At 40.2% G+C, this 18,382-nt stretch overlaps 1 protein-coding gene across 1 annotated transcript in view; it reads left to right on the top strand.

The window, feature by feature from the left end:
- The first annotated feature begins 11,110 nt into the window (after positions 1-11,110).
- Positions 11,111-18,382, top strand: part of LOC146512394 (heparan sulfate glucosamine 3-O-sulfotransferase 3A1-like) — a 36,528-nt gene continuing 29,256 nt past the window's right edge. The window contains exon 1 of the mRNA XM_085170659.1: positions 11,111-12,010. Coding sequence (XP_085026785.1) covers positions 11,439-12,010 — 572 coding nt within the window. The 5' untranslated portion in view covers positions 11,111-11,438. The remainder of the gene's footprint in view (positions 12,011-18,382) is intronic.

Genomic DNA, 18,382 nt, shown 5'->3' with positions numbered 1-18,382 from the left:
GACTGGTAGCTGTAGAATAACAGCGGTTAGATTTTGGTTTGAAATTGCTCAGGCTTTATGTTATAGATTCTCAAATATTCCAGTAATTTGTCAGTTATTTTCCACAAGGGTCAGACAGATATGAAATATTTCTGGTATATGTTAAGACGAATGTTAGTTTTGCACAAATACTCAAATTTGCTCAGTTCGTGTAAATGCAAAATTATATTTGTTCAACCTTTGCTGTTATTAAGGACCATAGCTGACAAATCAGACAGCCTTGTTACCCTTTAAATTCCACATGGCCACCCATCATCCTCATGAATCATAGCTAACAAACTCTGAGCTGTCTTAAATGCACTGGACATGTAAGACACCCATGAAAAGCCACATCCAAACACACACTGACATAAAGTCCCAGGTGCCTGTGCAGCATGACATCACATTGCCCGAACACAATGAGGACTTTCAGAGGTGCCGGTGGGTGAGAACCGTCAGCAAAACAAGCTCCGAACCATACATCAGAAATAAAGAAAGGAGAGAAAAAAAGGTCCCTTCTAAATAGTATGGAAAGTGGAGATGAGAGCCAAAGCAGTTCACAAGCAGCTGAATCCAGTTAACGCCTGGAAAAAATTATAGAAACATTTGACGGGAGAGGAGGGGGCACCAGTGTCTGACAATTTGGAGAGGTAGGTGTGTGTGTGTGTGTGTGCTGACAGCTGAGGGGGGTATACATATTCAAAGAAACAACATTCTTTCTCACAACGTGACTCTGTGTAGACACGGACTTCTGGCCTTGTCTATTTTTTGATTCCGAGTCTCTGGAAACAACCGGGTGTTTGTGTGCGAGCCATAAGCTGTCAGCTTTACCTTATTAAAATGTCATTGACTCTTAAACTGCAAATTTATGCAGTGTTAACCAGCGCCTGATGGCAGAGCTCACATATAGTTTCGTTCTGGCGGGCAGGCTGAGTCAGACAGACTGTGTCAACCAGAGATAAGCTTTATTACACAATGTATGCACAGGGCCTGTTTGATTGATGCTTCTCCATTATTATTATGTTCTGGCAAGGTAATGTATTCCAGACTTCCATAAAAGACCAGCTTTAAATTAGTTGTGTCAAATTGTGGCGGCAGAGGTGTTGGCCCTATCTCTCCCATCTGTACTTCGAAATGAGGTTGTGCTGACATTGTGGTGGGGGGCAGAGGTGATGTTCGACGCAGTTCAGGAGCGGGAGAGTCAGCTATCCTGGATTTCTTTCCCATTAAATGATAGCCCCCCGCCCCACCCGTCTCTATGTAAAGTAGTCTTTCACTCCTTACAATTTTTGGGTATCAATTAAAAAAGAAAGAGCATGTACTTGTTAGCTTCCTCTGAGTGCTTGCTGATATGCTAAGGCTAATAGGAAAGATTGGTAAGGTACATTTCAAACACTAAAACATCCAGTTTTGCTTATTCTTTCCTGGGCATCATAAGCATCTTAATTATCCCACTAATTAGCAATGCGACTGATTCCTTTCACCCATCTGGATTCCCCCATGCTCATTACAAATGATGGGTAGCTGACACAACCTTGGCCAGACTTTGATTTTATCTCCGCCTGTCATCTTACCAGCAGTAATAATGATCGGAAAGGCTGTGTTACAAGACTATATTTTATTCTCATTTCATCCTTTGGCAACTCATCAAGGTTAGAATGGATCTAAGATACTGTGTATGTGTGGAATGTAACAGTTTTGCCAGATTGAGAAATGGAAGAAAACTGAGATTTCCCCCAGTATCCAAATGCACAGATATACACAACGCATTGTTGTACCATTGTAGTCTGTGTGAGTGGACATTTGGGTTGTTGAGGTGAATGCCACTGGGAAACCTCCACATACCTAACTTTTAGCCCAGATGTGCTCGAGTTGTCAGAGTGATCACATCTGTCTCGATGTGTGGGTGTTTAAATGTGTCTAACTTTGTATAAATATGTCTCTGTGTTAGTTTCCCAACATATGTGGCTGTCTATATGTTTGTCTGAGAGTATACTATTTGTCCCCAGTCTCATTGCTGCTGATGGATCTCAGTTAATGTTTAGCAGCAAAGGGACTCATCTGTTAATAGCCTTAGCAGTTTCACCACTTTAAGTGTCTAGCCTTTAGAGGGGTGATTACAGTTCGGCTGAGCAATATTTAATGCTTTAATGCATTTACTTACTCAGCAGTGATTAACTTTAACTGACTTTGTTGTAAAGGTAGGCATTTAAAGACGCTATTCCGCTTTCTGAACCACTGGATGAAATGCTGAAGCATAAGCACTGAGTCTCCCCACTCTCTTCCCATTGCATTTATAACTAGCAAGGTGGTGCATATGAGTACCAAAGACAAAAAACAAACAAACAAAAAAACCCACAAAAAGAAAAATAGTCCAGTCTATGTAGACAATGTAAAAATGCTTCAAATGGTTGTGATGTGCATTATGCCATGTGCCAAATCTGCAGTTCTTCCCTTTTCTTGTTGATTCACTGTTTGTATCTCTGCTCTGCAAGCCCTAAACCTGCTGTAATGTAAAGTCTTATCTTAAAAACATCCCAAAATGTAAAAATGTGGACCCAAAAGCAGACTTAATACTCAAAGTAAAGCAAGGAGAAACAATCCAGCAGTACAAGACTGCAAACAAACTAACAGAACCCAGGAACTTGCTCGGGGACACAAAAAAAGAGAACAACATATGACCTCATGAAGACAGGACTACTTACACAGAAGGGGCGGATTGTGGATGTGGGGACAGCTGGACGAACGACACACAGGTGCAGAAAATCAAGACAATCAGAAGTGGCATGTAAAACTCAAAGCAGCTCACAAAGAACAGCTAACTTTCAAAATAAAACAGGAAACAACCCAAATATAACTACTAAACCCAGTAACAAATAACTCACAACAAGATGAAGTGATAGGAACACAGAGGATGCTGGGATTTAAACTTGAGACTGAATTTAAGCAACACAGTAGTTTGTAAGATAATCATGACCTCTATCAATTTATATTTCTTGACATGGATTTCCCTGTTTCCCAAGATTAATTTCATCCCCTTAAATAAGATTTTCCATCTGTCTCATATATACTGACTCATGTCCATGTATATAAAATTATGCTCCACATTTAAAACACAAAAAGGTCCATATTTGGAAGCTGGAGGGATCAGTGGTGGAGTGAATAATTTTGCCACTTGTTGTTGAAGTGATGTCACTCTGATTTAAGTGATATGTATGTTTATGTCGGGGGGGAAGAAAAGGGTATTTAAATTATTTTGAATGTGGCACGGTTGTTGGTGCCAGTTGGGCTACTTTTGAGCATTTCAGAAACTTCCGATCTTTTGGGATTTTCCCACAAAACCATGTCCAAGGTTTCCAGTGAATGTTCCAAAAAAGAAAAAAAACAGCAAACAGTTCCTGTCTGAAATGCCTTGTTGATGACAGAGGTCAGACGAGAATGACCAGACTGCTATGAGCTGATAGAAAGGCAACAGTAACTCTAATAACTACTTGTTATAACCATAGATACAGAAGAGCGTCTTTGAACACATCATACCTTAAAGCAGAGGGGCTACAGAAGCAGCAGAAGAGCACACCGGCTGCCACTCGTGCCAGTTAAGAAGTGGAAACTGAGACTACAATTCACACAGACTCACCAACGACTTTATTTCAAACCAGTTTTTAGGTTAGTCATCAATTATATAGTTTTTACATACAACATAACTGGAGGTCTGATATTTTAGTGTCTATTGTAAGCAGCAACTCTAATAGGATGTGACACTCAATAAAAAAGCAATAATTTTTAATCCAAAAGTATCATTTTCAAGTGGTGATGCTCAATAGATAATAAAAAATTATTATGCACAAAGCTAACAGGGTGTTTTTCATGCTGCAACTCTTATTAACGAGTCATTCAAGACAGAAATTTAATTAGACTTTTGAGGTACCTGGGGAAAAAAGACGTCATTAAATAGCGTCAGCCTGAGATCATCTTAGGAGGCACCACCAGGCCAGATACTGACACTAACAAAGTAGATTTCATTCCAAGATCTTCTTTGATGTATATATTGCCAGTGTTGGGTTAGAGGTTACCTCTTCACCTACGCATAAAGTATGGAGAAAAAAAAGCACAGCCCTATGAGCAGTGGGAAGTTTATTGTCTAACTGACAAAGAAAAATCACCTCGGAACAGATTTCCTCCTCATCAACCCTCCTAAGTAATTTAATTTAAAATGGGAGTTTGTGGTTATATGAAATATTTAGTCATACTTACCTCCTTTGACTTTATCTAATGTGACATATAATCTGATAGCTGCCTCGCAGATACTGTTTTAATCATTGTCAATAAACTTTTTAATAAATCTAAGATGTTCTGTATAAGTCGTCCACAGGCCCCCCCAGGACATCTGGTGGCGACATCAGAAGTAAGCTGATCTCTTTAAACGTCACCCCAAAACATACTCACGGACACGCTCTCACTGCCAGTCATCCCAGTTCTCATGACCTCGCTGACGAGGAGGACCAAACTCAGGTGTTTTCAGAGTGTGTGGTTTCCAGCCGGGCTGCTGCTCAGATGAAGAAAAAAAACGTTTTCTATATAACAGCTTTAAAACGTTTACTTTAATATATGAGCACATTTCACAGATGGCTTAGGAGAAGATGGAATATTTGTGGGGTAAAATGTTAAGAGATAAATATCTTTCCAGTTACTTCAGCCGTCCATTTGTCATTAGCAACTGAGCTCTCTCTAGAGGTAAGGCAATATCCACCATATCCAGTACTGCAGGCTTGTCTGTTGATGCATCTCCATTCATAAACTCTTTAGAGTGCTCATTAATGGGACGGCGGGTGGGCTACGATCTCCAAACCAGTCTTTTTCCATACATCAAGCTGCACACCTTCAGGTTTTCTGCCATGACAGCAGCCTGTCACCCTCTGCTTTGCTTTTACAAAGAATTAATTTAACTATGCACAATAATCACACAACCTGACGTCTTGTTTGTTTTGGATGTTGTTCTGACTCTCGGATGTCCATTGGGGGAAAGGCTGGGTTACTCTCACATATCATGTGGGCTGAGGACCACACAAAACCGAGCTCATTCATAAACAGAAGTGTCAAGACTGATTGATATCACTTCCAAGGAAAAACAGGTGAGAGGGAACAAGAACAGGCACAAGATGATATTGCTAGTGATTTGTATCTACTGTGCAACTCTGAGAATTGCTTAAAATTAGTCTGATTGCTATGACATCATCAAAAACATGAATTAAGTCCCAGTTGTGGTTGCACAACATGCCTTAAAACCACAACATCACATATTCACTCCTAGCGCTAATATAATTTCCATATGTTCCGTGATACTGTATTTTGTCAATTACTTGACAGGAATCATGGTTGAGTGCCAACAAAAAGACAGATTCTGCTCTGCATATATTGCAAATACATCAGGTCAGAGATATTCAGTGGGACACGGAAAAAAAATAGAAAATTCATACAATTGTTGCACCCATGCAGAAAAACACCTGATTCAACAAATGGTTTCTTTAATTGATTTTGCTTGGGTTCCATCGTGGCGTTAAGACAGAAAACAGCATGAAGATATTTTGGCCAGATTTTAGGCCCTAACCTCATATTCCACATAATTTCAAGCTCAGTTAGCAACATGGTTAATTCGTACTCACAGTTGGTAGAGCTATGCTTTGTGATTACACTGCCCTGTGGAGGCTAAAACAACCCACAGCTTAGCTGTCGACTTTGAATGTATGAGCAGATACTAATCTGCAGGAAATGGCAGATCAGACTTTCACATATTGCTTTTTAATGAACACAGCATGTTGTCCGATAATGCTCTAATGGGCTCGTGTGATGCATCATCAGTGCTGGTCATTTGGACACCACTATCAATCCCATATTACCCAGCACCATCTCCACATTTTGGCCTCATCCCAGGAACTAAGCAGGGTCAGGACATCAACAGAGTAAGACTTTTTATGAGTCTTTTCTATATCGATGTTGTCCACCAGAATGGTTGTAAATGGTAATGCTGAGGGATGAAAAAGAATAAAAGACACCTAAAGTGTCAGGGAACACTTTAAGAAATAAATATCACAAAGTGCTTCAGAACAGAAATACTCCAAAAAACAAAAGAAAGTGTTACTAAAAAGTAAGCAAGTTTCAAAAGATGTCATTTTAGCTGCTTTTTTAAAAAGAGATCAAAGAGTCCAAAGATCTCGGGCTCATAGTGAGCGAGTTCTAGAGTCTCTGGGCCATTGTTGCAAAAGCTCTGTCTTCTTTAGTTCACAGCCTTCCAGGATGCACAGCAAGCAGGCGCTGATCACATGACCTCGGGGACCTGCTGGGGCTGTATGGATGTAAAAGTTCACCGAATGTGCTGGTGCTTGTAAGTCAAAATCTTACGTTAAGCAGACTCTGAAGTTAATGGAGAGCCAGTGCAGCTAAATGTATGAAGTGATGTGCAAAAACGATCCGAGATCATGCTAAATACTTAGAACAGCTTTGGTCATTTCAGGTTAATTCCTGTATTTGTGTTTAGATTCTTGCTGGTCTGGCTGGTTTCAAGTGAAATCTACTCAAACTGAATTTGATGTGATTTGTTGGAGTTATTTACTTAGTTGCAAGCTGACCGCCACATCTGCAGAACCTTCATCTGACCCCAGCATGCTTCAGTTTTTGATTGTTGCTCAGTATTCAATGTTATAGATAAATACTGGAGATTACAAACCAAGTCTTCTGGGGCTTTAAGTACTGAGAATACATCTCATGTTGAAACAGTGGAGAGTTTAATCCCTGCTACAAATTTCCCATGTGGAGCATTTCTAGGTTTCTAGGTTCATACTCAGTGCACTGACATGCCTTGACCATGATTTTATTTTCCAACTGAGCAAAGATTATTCTGGACAGTTGTTCTGGACAATTAACCTTGTTTTACCCACACCAGCCTGATTGCCGAAAGTCAAGAGATCTGGACACGCAGCCACGCAACAGTCTGACCCTGTCAGGCCCCTCCCCTCCCCATCCTGCCTGCCTCTCTCATAATCAGTTGCATCCTGCTGCCTCTTGGAGGAAGGAATGTGACACAGAATGAAGCGCTCCATACACAAACTCCAGGATGAGTTATTTCAGCTAGAGTGCACGACGTTAAGTTTGAATTTATCACCTCCCATTTCCCAAATGTTTGTTTGGCTTTGTTTTAAAATATAAATGATGATAGTTTTGTAGGATATTTAAAAATCTGAGTTTTACAATATTCCCTTTAAAATAATGGTAACATCTATAAATCAAAATGCATTTTTACTGTACGTGTGATCTCCTCCCTTTCTGCTGCTGCTGCTCCAAACATTATCAAACAAAGCTCTGACAATAATGCTTTGATGAGTGGAGAGTAATTACTCGTGTGCTTTATTCAAATTGGATGTATGTTGACATTTTGAGTCTGTTCAGAGAAATAACCAACTTCAGATGAGCATTAATCTGATTAAGAGCACAATTTATTTGGGTTTCCGTGCTCAATAGAAACCCTTCCTGCGCTGCGCACGGCCTGCCAATAGACCAGAAGAGCCCAACCACTATGAATGGCCAACAGCTGTGTATATAGAGGGAGCACATTTCCCCTCGCGCTGAGGAAATAAAACACCCTGTTTCAGGTAAACACTGAGTCAGAGCTCAAACAGCATACACATACGTGCAAGGACAGCATTTGAAATTTGCATGCATTATGTAATATTAAAAATGTGTTGCTTAGGAGAATTGGTGAATGTCGCTATATTTGAATATATACAATAGGTTGTCATTATAGTTACAGTCTGTATGTTTTATGTTTCTACTAATTGATCTAATTGAGCCCCTAAGTAGGTAATGCCATTTCAGTTTCTCTCAAAATGAGATGGTTTTAGGGGACAAACATTTGGTGCCAAGGCGCTTTGCTTGTGTGGAAACTTTTTAACACCGGTTGCAGTTCAAGCACGGAGCATGTCATAAATTATCTCCATACAATTTCCACTTGTAAAACATTTTTACTCACTGCATCTGCTTGTAGCCGTGTTTGCCTTGTGAAACATTATACTTTTGTGACAATATTTCAATATCTATCTCACTCTCTTATCCATTAAAAGAAGACTTCTAATTATAGTCTAAAAAGAAATATTGCACTGTGAATTCAAAATTAATTAAAAAAAAAAAGAATTTTATCACCACAGGTTTCAGGTCAAAAAAATGTAAAGCTGTAATACTGGCAGTAAAGATGTCTCCTCTACACTGGCAGCCCCCAAACCTCAATTCATAAACCTGTCTTGAGATTATGTGTATGGTTGAGACACACAGTCTAACTACTTGGCCAGCTAAGCAATGGAAACAGTTCCTGCATGAGTATATTCTCACCGTTGATGGTGCATTTGAGAGAGCTAATGCACTAGCCTCGGTATGGTTAATACATTTCTATGAAACAACAATCAGAAACACATAGCCCCGCCATTCCTTATTTGGTTTGTCTCCTGGCGCATGCTTGCTTTCTCACAACATTTCTTGAGAGTTTATCCATTATGCAAAGTAAAAATATATTCAAAGCATAGCAAACAGTTTGTGTTTGTGCTCCCTTTTTAAACTTGAAACTCTAAAATCTGCATCCAAGATTCCACAAAGGCTGCGTCAGTGCAACCATAGTGGTGCAATTTGGATAAATGGTGAAGATGAAAGCAGAATTACGTTTTTACATGCCTTCCAGACTGCTTGCACATTTTTCTAAAAACACCAAATGTCTGGGTGTGTAATTACACACCAAATGCTGTTTTGTTTTTTGTTGTTTTGGCTTTTTTTTTTTTTTTTTTTTAATGAAAGTATGTGTCGCCACACAAACATTAGTCCCGACTCAAAGTAGGCACATGATATGCCCATGAAAGAGCTCCTGCTCAGGAGCTGCTGATGACAACAGCAGTATCAGAATAATCAACGACTTTGAATTAGTGATTCCTAGCTTAGTTGGTTTAATGAAACATGATACGCCTTATGAAATGTATTTCCCCTTGTCACAAGTTTAATATGTGTGATGTATTGAGCTAATATGAGCTCCCTTCCTCAAACTGTGTAGTAACTTAAAACACATAAAACCTTGGAAAAAGACATTTTTAAGAACTGTCCTGACTGTTTTTGTTCCTTTTATTCTTCTCCCTTGTCTACCTCCATTAAAGCTGATATAAGAGAACATCAAATAGTCATCTTTTAACAGCCCATTAAAACCAAATAATCAAAATTATCGTGTCAATTCAATTCTATCGTATTCCATAAATAAATTATTATTCCAAAAAATAGTTAATTATTACTTAAGTAAATGTGTTCAAATTGTATCTATGGTACCTTTAAGGGACACATTAGTTACATGAGGTTTTCTGTTTTATGCCATTATTTTTGCCACATTTCAGCAAGAAGTATAGACTTTACTCTATTGATTTCACAATGATCCAAAAAAAAAAAAAAAAAAATACAAATATTAAACTATTTGATTGTTTAAGGATTAACTGCCCAATATTAGATGAAAATGTTTTTTTAAAAATAACACTAAAATATATTTTTTACACATTAATGAATCAGTGCTAAGCTGCTATTATTTATATATATATATATATATATAAAAATAAAAACAAAAATTATTTCAAGGGGACATTCTGCTGTATTTTGAGAAAGCAAATCATTACTTTGCTAGTAGTACTTTTACACTTTGTGTTTCACTCAAACACTAAGTAATGTTTTGAATGCAAGATATTAGTTATAACAATGTTTTCTAACATATGATTATTTTTTTACTACGATTATGGATCGTCTAACTGCTGCATAAAACTGCTGGACTAGAAGTGTGAGGCTACAGATTTTATAAGCACTGCTTCGTGTGGACATGTATTTTGGATTATCTATTTTCCCATTAATCATGTGTGACCCCTCGAATTTATCTTGTGACCTCTGGTCTTGGAGCAATTTTGGGGAGGTGTGTAAATAAATAAATCTAAAAACTTTGAGCATTTCGATTGTCCTGAGACCATTCTCTTTTTGAGCATCATTATTTTAACAGTGTCCGTCTATGATAAACAGAAATGTGAAGCCATTTGACCCCTGCTAGGGAATGCTGGGAGTCATAATGGTTGGTTTGAAGGGGTTGGACATCCCTCCAATGTCAGAGAGACAGAGAAAAGACACGGGGTGTGGTTGGTTAAATGCGAGACACCCCCTTTGTACTGTTTCAACAACATGGGGGGACATCTGGCACTGGCAATACTGCCCAGTGTTGAGGTCTCCATCGGCTTTCTCAAGCAGTGAGCTGTGCAGCATTGAAGCACTGCCTGCACATTCTCATGCTAATACCCAAAAGGCAGGAGCAGATGTGAAACATTTGGTTCTGTTCTTGTTCACTTGTAAAGAAATAATGTGTCCCGTTATCATTATTTCACTTTTTTTGTTCTTCTATGTGTTATAAAAAGGAGTTCATGGCGCAGGCCATCTTCTTTGGTGGCCCCACTTAGGTTGCATGTCTCCCTCTCACTGGCAGAAAAAAGTGAGTGTCTTGGGGATTTGAGGAGTGATTTTGTCATCTGGGTAGATGCTGGCACAGTAATTTTAGAGGGAATGGTGCACTTAACATTTGCAAAATTGTTCCAGCAAGCATGACAGACGAAGTAGTGTGTGTTTAGCGTAATGTGTGTTTCAAACCTTTAAGAGTTTATTATTATGCATTATAATGTTTTGAGAATTTGACTGTATTTTACTAGTTATAGTGTATATGATCATTCTTTTAAAACTCAGAAAATGACCTTAAGCCTAACCTCCTTAAGGTCATTTTCTGAAATGCGCATATCTGCCATTATTTAGGATTTTCGCGAATCTCTTTGTACTTTTTTTTTTTACCGTGTATTTTAGTGTGTAGCATTCCCTCCCTCGGATAATTTTAACTTTAATTTGCACATGCAGATGCCATCTAATTTCGCAGAGTGGCTGTGCAACAGTGTCCCCGCCCCCACCTGGAATATCATTGGCTCCTATCTGCTTCTCTCTTGATATTATTGGCCAGAGAGGTGCCTGTCAAGAAACTTGACGTGCGATACAAGTTTACAACTCTGTACACGTGCTGCTGGTATGTCAGGGAGAGATGTGGTAGCATCCTTTACAGAGCAAGGATAGCACAGACTTTATTACCTGTGTGTATGAGTCGCTGTACACTCACCTTTCAGGGGATACTGTGGCACAGTTATTGGGGCAAGTTCTTAACACCTGTTCACAGCAGGCATCCATCATTTGGCACTTTTGGAGGAGATTGAAGTGTTATCCACAGCTTAATGTGGATGTAGACACTTCCTTCAGTTCCTTCATGGCAAGAAGACTCGGTGATGTGCGCCTAGCATGGCTGTGGCTCCTGCACCGACCACCAAGGGACCGGTATGGCTTTTAGCCGCATCACTAAACTGGACCCCCCGTCCCGAGGCATCTTCAGGAAAGCGGTGGTCATGCTGTGCTCCCTCCTCGCCTCTTTTTTCCTCCTGCACCTCCTCACCGACAGCTGCACCACCACCACAACCGGCAACTCACCGCCCGGAGGCTCCTCTAGTCGGACTGCTGGTCTTTTCGAGGACCTGAGTTCGCTGAGGACCAAGAGACTGGTATATGAATGGACTGGCGGATCGGAGTTGAACCGCTACGGGACCGCCGCGCGCACCTCACAGGTCCTCGCGGATGAGCGCGCGACGCAGGATTCGGAGCTGCCCGAAGAGGCTCTCGTGCTGCCACCTCCGGATTTAGTAGTTTCCAGGAGAGTGTCGCCCAGGTTCGCAGGTAAAGTCAGTCCGCTCGGGGAGGGGAGCAAGAAGCTACCTCAGGCTCTCATCATCGGGGTAAAGAAAGGAGGGACCCGGGCTCTGCTTGAGTTTCTTCGGGTTCATCCTGACATCAGAGCCGTGGGAGCCGAGCCGCACTTCTTCGACCGAAACTACCACAACGGGCTGGAGTGGTACAGGTGAATATTTAATAAAGTAATTTTTTTTTATAAAAAGAGAGAGAAAACACACACTCACACACACAATTTAAACACTTCAGTTAATATTACGCCTGAACATTCCCTAACTTTATTATCAGTCTCATTGAAATCTGTGCAATGTTTTCGGTCATTAAATTGCCACGATGATAGATTGTGTTTTTCCAGCATTTTATTTCCCCCCACAACCACATCACTGATAAAGGCTGTTCCTCATAACCCAGAAATCTTTATTTAACATCTCAGCTTTTATAGAGGTAGCCTAATTGCAGCTGGAATAAGCACTGAGGACAGTCTGTTGATTTATGAAAGCTACATTAGGCCTGTTTTCATTAGATGTTATCGGGCTGCTCATTTTGTTTCACATTTTGGGGTTGACTGCCTTTTAAGTTGCTTTGGTTCGAGCCATAGTGGAGGCTGGGAAATAAGACAAGGGTAAATCAAAGTATTTAAAAAAATCAGAGTGTTGAGGAGTAATTTTCTCTTAGCGCTTAAAATCAATTTCTTTCACCTTTAATAATTTAGTAGTGAATACTTTAATGTATGTGGTAAGTTCAGCGAAGACCTTAAACGGAGATTTCATAAGTTAATTATTTATTAAGGGGATTTAAAAAACAAAACTCAGACATGAGGCTTTATCCAAGATTGTCAGTCTCATGTGCTTTTATAAAAACCCAGAGAAAGTGAAAAACTCTTCATCAACAAAAGCTGAAACAAAAACAATTTACTGACGAAAAATTACAGCAGTGAAGGTTTTTCACTGCGTTTTTGTGGCATCAGGACAAAGTTTGTCCGTGTTTAATAAAAAAGAAATAACTTTGAATGTTAAAAAAAACAAAGACAAAAAATAAATAAATAAAAACCCACAACTTCCTTGCCTTGCCGACGTTTTCTTTATTTTTCTCGACACACAGCATTACTTGAGTGTTAATTCTGATCACTTTAAATCTTGTCTGGCAAAAGTGGAAGTCTAAACACAGATCCCGCATAAACACACTACCCTCCTTCAATGTCTCAATTTCCCAGTGATGGAGTGCGATGCGTTTTTCTCACTCAAGTCAAATTTGTGATTGATTTCATCTGTCAGTGCGAGTGTGTGTGAGTGAGTGTTTTGTGTTCACATTTCCACAGGCCCGTGGGGAATAATGGCTCTTCCTCTCAGTGGTTCTCTGTGTAATGGGGCATTGCCGACATTGCGGCTCTGTTATTAAGAAGGATTAGGGCCATAATGAAAGGTTACCTGAGTGTCTCAGGAGGTATAATTCACCTTTTGATTGAGTTAGCACTACACGCAGCACCCTCTAAAAGCCTGGAGACAAAACTTTAACTCTCACCAACAACTCCCTCCAGACCCTTCTCCTTTTCACCCTCCCACCCTTCCTCCCCCAAACACTCTGGCTTTCTCCCATCTCCCACTCACACACCTCCCTCTTTGTGCCTCTCTGAGAGTGAACATTCTCTTTTTGCCATCACTCTTTCACACCCTTCTGTTTACCTATTCATCCATTGTGAGGTTTTATATCCATAAGGGTCCCATCTATCCCGAGGAGTTGCCAAGATTCTCTGGAATTTGGACCGTGCCTCCAAGGACAGACCTTAGTGCCGGTTCGCCTTAATGCTGCCCATTTAAAACAGAAAGACCCTTGAAATGAAAGAGGCATAAATAACTGTTACAACAGCACGGCCCACTCTACGGGAGTTCATCTTGTCAGCTCTCCTCTACAGTCTGAGAATCTTCCTGTTTTGTGGGTTTTTGGAAGCGTTTGATTGAGCTGAATCCATTTGAAGTTGCTGGCCCGAGGTCATCTGAAGGTGTTTTTGTGCACTTCAGAAGCACTTGTTGAAACAGGGGAATCGATTTGATTGCTAAAGTCTGCCATCCGCTCTTGAAAATCGGTGCAGCCTCTCTGCCTCGGAGCTACTGTCATTTTACCAATGGTTATAAGATTTCAACGCTGTGGGAATGTTTAAAACATGTCTGACATGCGATAGGCTGAAATCTTTGTGCCAGGACTACACTGCTTGGTTGACAACCCCCCCCCCCCCCACACACACACACACACACACAAAAACTGTTGGTGTTTGTAGAAAACAGGACTAGATTTGTGTGACTAATCACTGTGTCCAATTTCTTGAATTATGTGATTCTTTTCATTAGCAACAGTGAATACTTAAAACACTGGGGCTTCCATTTTAGAAGACTTTGTTTATTGTCAAGGACGCCATGTGTCTTCAGTGTGAATCCCTCGTCTCTGTCTCCTAGGGGAATGCGTGGAACGTATTTTAACACCTCTAAGCTCTTAATGTGACATGGCAACATCTCTGGCATCCTTTTCCAGCTTTCCCAGAATTATACTTGTCTGGCTTGTTATTGGAATTTCCTTCAACTGCCCTAAAAAGTTGGTTCCGCACCAAAAGATATGATGCAAAAATCTGTCTACAAGGAAAGACAAAAGTTTTAGTATTGACACCACAGCTGTACGAGCATGAAACATGGGGGGGTTAAACTTGTAACTTCACCGCATTTCCAAAAAACTGAGTATTTTTACAAAATTATGACTCACCATCTTGCACTTGTTTAGATTCTGGTTGGGTGTTTTTGGGTGTTCCCAGCTAGCATATCCAACTTGTTGACTTTACCTCAGTTAAATGAAATGGAATAGATTTTAATGATAGATTTAAAGCAAAACCATATTTTCTTTAGCTTTTTTAATAAGTAACATATCTGGTTTTTCATGCTCGTCCGCAGGCGCATTTCAGATGTCTCAGCTGTGTCCTCGTGGTAGATTTGGGTCTTTTGTTGTACAGGAAACTAACACCCAGCCCAATTGCACAGCCAGTCAGTGTTACATTTCACTACACATTACTCTGAATAACCACACACAACCTATTAGGCTTTTGTTGTGGAAATGGACACTCAGAGTGAACAAGGAGGTCAAGCACAAGTACTCTGAAGTAAAGCAGAGGTCCGCGCTACAGAGTAGTCACTATTATGTTTTTGCCCTACTTAGGTTACTGAACACCCAAGCTTTCACCTGTCTAGACCCTGCCATTGCAGTTTTTTGTTTGATGTCCACAGACCGGTTGGATTAGGCTTCACCTGATCCCTTAATGGGTTAATTACCCTTCCTACAAACATGTGTGACCACAAGGGCACGGGTAAACACAAGGGCAATGTGCCGCCAGCTTTGCCGCACATATATTCATATTACAAAGAATACATAATACAACGGTATTCAGTGGAGAAATGCAGGATTTCGTCTTTAAAGCACTAACACGGACACACAGGGCCAAAAACTGGCAGCTTATGTATCAGCAAATTTTTAAAGTCTCCGTCTATGATTTTTCTCATACGTGTAATACTTAAAGCCACGAGAAAGCAAATGAAAACATTATGCTCGGATTTTTAAAAAAAGCAAAGCTAAAAAGAAACACATTAAATTAAGGGATTTCCCCGTTCATAAAACTGGCCATATTTGAAAGGAAGTTCTGTAATGGCTATAAAACAGGTTTTAATCATAAAAGCAGTGACCCAGCGGGGACTTCTGTTAGAAACGAGCCGTGTTTTGTAGCCTGATATGTGTTTCTTTGCTGTACGGCAGTCACAGTAGAGACTGAACACGGAACAAGTAAAATATTCTCGTTCTGTTTTGAATACACTTAAAGGTCCAGATGTAAATGTGTGTCGTGATAACATGCGTCCTTTCTACATTTTAATCCCCTGAATGCAATGGACTTCATTAGTTTTTTTTAAATTGATTACAATTTTCTGTGTTAGGTTACTCATCTTGAAACTCCGTTTGTTAAAATAAAATTTAAAAAGTGAAGTCTGATGGTGAAAAGCTGGTAAATTCCCAGTAATTGAAATGAGGCCAACTTCCAACTTTGTTCTTTCCAGTGTGTTTACAATGGGTTTCAGTGAGTTGTGTGGCAGAGTTTAAACTACAGTCCTGTTTGCTGCTGCCTGATATTCCCCCTTTCCCTCTGAGAGTGAAGCAGCTTGGGGGAACTAGTGGAAAGAATGACACGGCTCAAAAAGGGAGAGGTTAGCTGTTAATAATGAAAAACTAACTGTCAGCATCTTTAGCCTGTCACAAATTCATACAATTTAGCAAGTATAAAAAATGGAAATTGGATTAAAAAAAACATAAAACTTGCAAACATTTTGTTTTGCGGCTGGATCAGCTGGAAGATAAGGAAAAATCGAACATGTGTGAGAACGTGTATACATTTATATTTATGTGCAACTTTAAATACTTTTAAGTGTATCCCGGTCAGGAATGACATGTTCCTCCGAGTCGTAAATAGATCTGCTCACTTGAAAATAATTCGGTTCATGCCACCCACTAGCTTTGCACCTCTGTGTATACCAATTCTACTTCACTTGCCTATCTGGAATTTTGCAATATGATCGTATTTGAAACGTCCTAGACCGTTTGTCTGGCCATGCCACCCACTAGCTTTGCACCTCTGTGTATACCAATTCTACTTCACTTGCCTATCTGGAATTTTGCAATATGATCGTATTTGAAACGTCCTAGACCGTTTGTCTGGCCTTATTAGTCTCTGTGTGCGACATTTAAAAATATATCAATATGGTCTCTTTATAGATGCTTTGAAAGGAGCAATTTGTTGTATCTATTCTCCGAGGCTCTGTGAAGATTTTAAAAACAGATTTCAGTCATTTCCCCAAATGGAATTCCTGTTTGATTTATCTTGTTTTGACGCCACATTGGAAAATACTAAGCAGTTATAAGTTACCTTGTTAAAGGGCTGTGGAAATGATTGATTTTCTGATGTGGTTAGACATTTTTCGTCATAATTAGACGTAAGAGTGGAACTTAGTTTGGTAGGAAATGTTTTTTTCCTGCCCAACAGAGAAAAATTATACATAAAACTGCTTTACAGTTGGTTTAGCTTGTGAGTTTAAATTTAAATATTTTATTTTATATTATTTTTATTATTTTATATTATATTTTAAGGACTGAATGACTGTAATTTCAGCATAAATCTTCACAAAAGCGTGTTTTAAGGGTTTGTTTTTCCTAGAGCAGAAGTACATTTGCAACATAAAGGCAGGTTTGCCAGAGGCAGGTGGAGTGGAGGGGACGCACAGAGGTGGAGGGGTCATGGCTGAGGTTGTGGAGGGCACACACTCCCACATAGTGGACGTAACATGATCACCAGAGACCTGAGTATGAGCTCTGAGCTGCCTTTGGATTGTGAAAGTGATTATCGTGTGGTATAATTGTAAAACTGGGACGGTCACCTCCTCCCGAAGGCATGCAGCGCACGTTGACAGTCCACCCCTCATCCCCCTCTCGCCAACTTCTTGACCTCCGCCACCCCCTCTAACATCTTTGCTTGGCCTTAGCAGCTGACCCTATGGGGCCCCGTGAAGGGGAGGTAGATAGAAGCAAGGGAAATATCCAAAGTAGTGCCTGTCAGCAGCTGCCCTGTGGCATCCTGGGAATCTGCCCTCCAATGGGTGGGTGAGGACAGGCAGCAGGTGCAGGGTGCTCAGCAGACACCACCTGGATCTCCACTAGGCACTCGCACCTGATGTATTCACCTGACGCACCTAAAATAAGTTGCGTTTGCCGTCTTCTTGAAAGCTAGCAACGATGAAGGAAGCTTGGAAGTTTCTTTGTTTTAAATATTTCAGGTGTCCTCTTGGAGCTTTAATGAGCATGTGCGGAAAGGGAGGGTGATTGATCGCAGCCAGGAAGGTCAGGCTCAGAATGTGCCACCCTCAGAGTTCATAAAGCCAACAGATGGTAATGTAACACTGGAGTCAGATTACATTGTTTCTAGGATTCTGTTGTTTATTCACATTTGGGTTTATGTGTACACAAGTCAGCAACCTGTTTGACCCTGTTGTATCTCAGGCCTATTCAGCTTAGCAGCTGTTGGCCTTTTTACGAGGTATTCAACCGTACATTAGACAATTATTCTGGGATTCAGATTTCAAAAGGAATACTTGTGTCGTTTTTTTTTTATCGTGCTTGACTGTACTAATATGCGTTGCACTGTAAACCTGTGAAGCGCTGTAATCACTTCTATCGCTGTATTGTACAGTTGAGATGGTTGACCTTTTCAAAGCATTTTGTTTTAACTCTGAAGGCCGCTGTTCTATTTTCAGCTAATATACCTGAAGCCCTTTGCCGGTTTAATGCTTTAAGAGCAATGCCCATGAATGTCAGTGATGTTTATTTTCCTTCAACTCCATGGAAACCTGCCAGGTAATGTTTTCTAACATCGCAGCAGTTTAGCCTCCAGGCACTCTGCTGAGCAGTATGACTGAAAGGATGGGGGAAAAAAGTCGTGTTTGCAATTTTCTTTCTGTACTACATT

This window comes from Neolamprologus multifasciatus, chromosome 8, assembly GCF_963576455.1.
Source record: "Neolamprologus multifasciatus chromosome 8, fNeoMul1.2, whole genome shotgun sequence".
In the NCBI taxonomy this organism is placed as follows: domain Eukaryota; kingdom Metazoa; phylum Chordata; class Actinopteri; order Cichliformes; family Cichlidae; genus Neolamprologus; species Neolamprologus multifasciatus.
The sequence above is the reverse complement of the archived record's forward strand: the minus strand, read 5'-3'. Positions and strand labels throughout refer to the sequence as shown.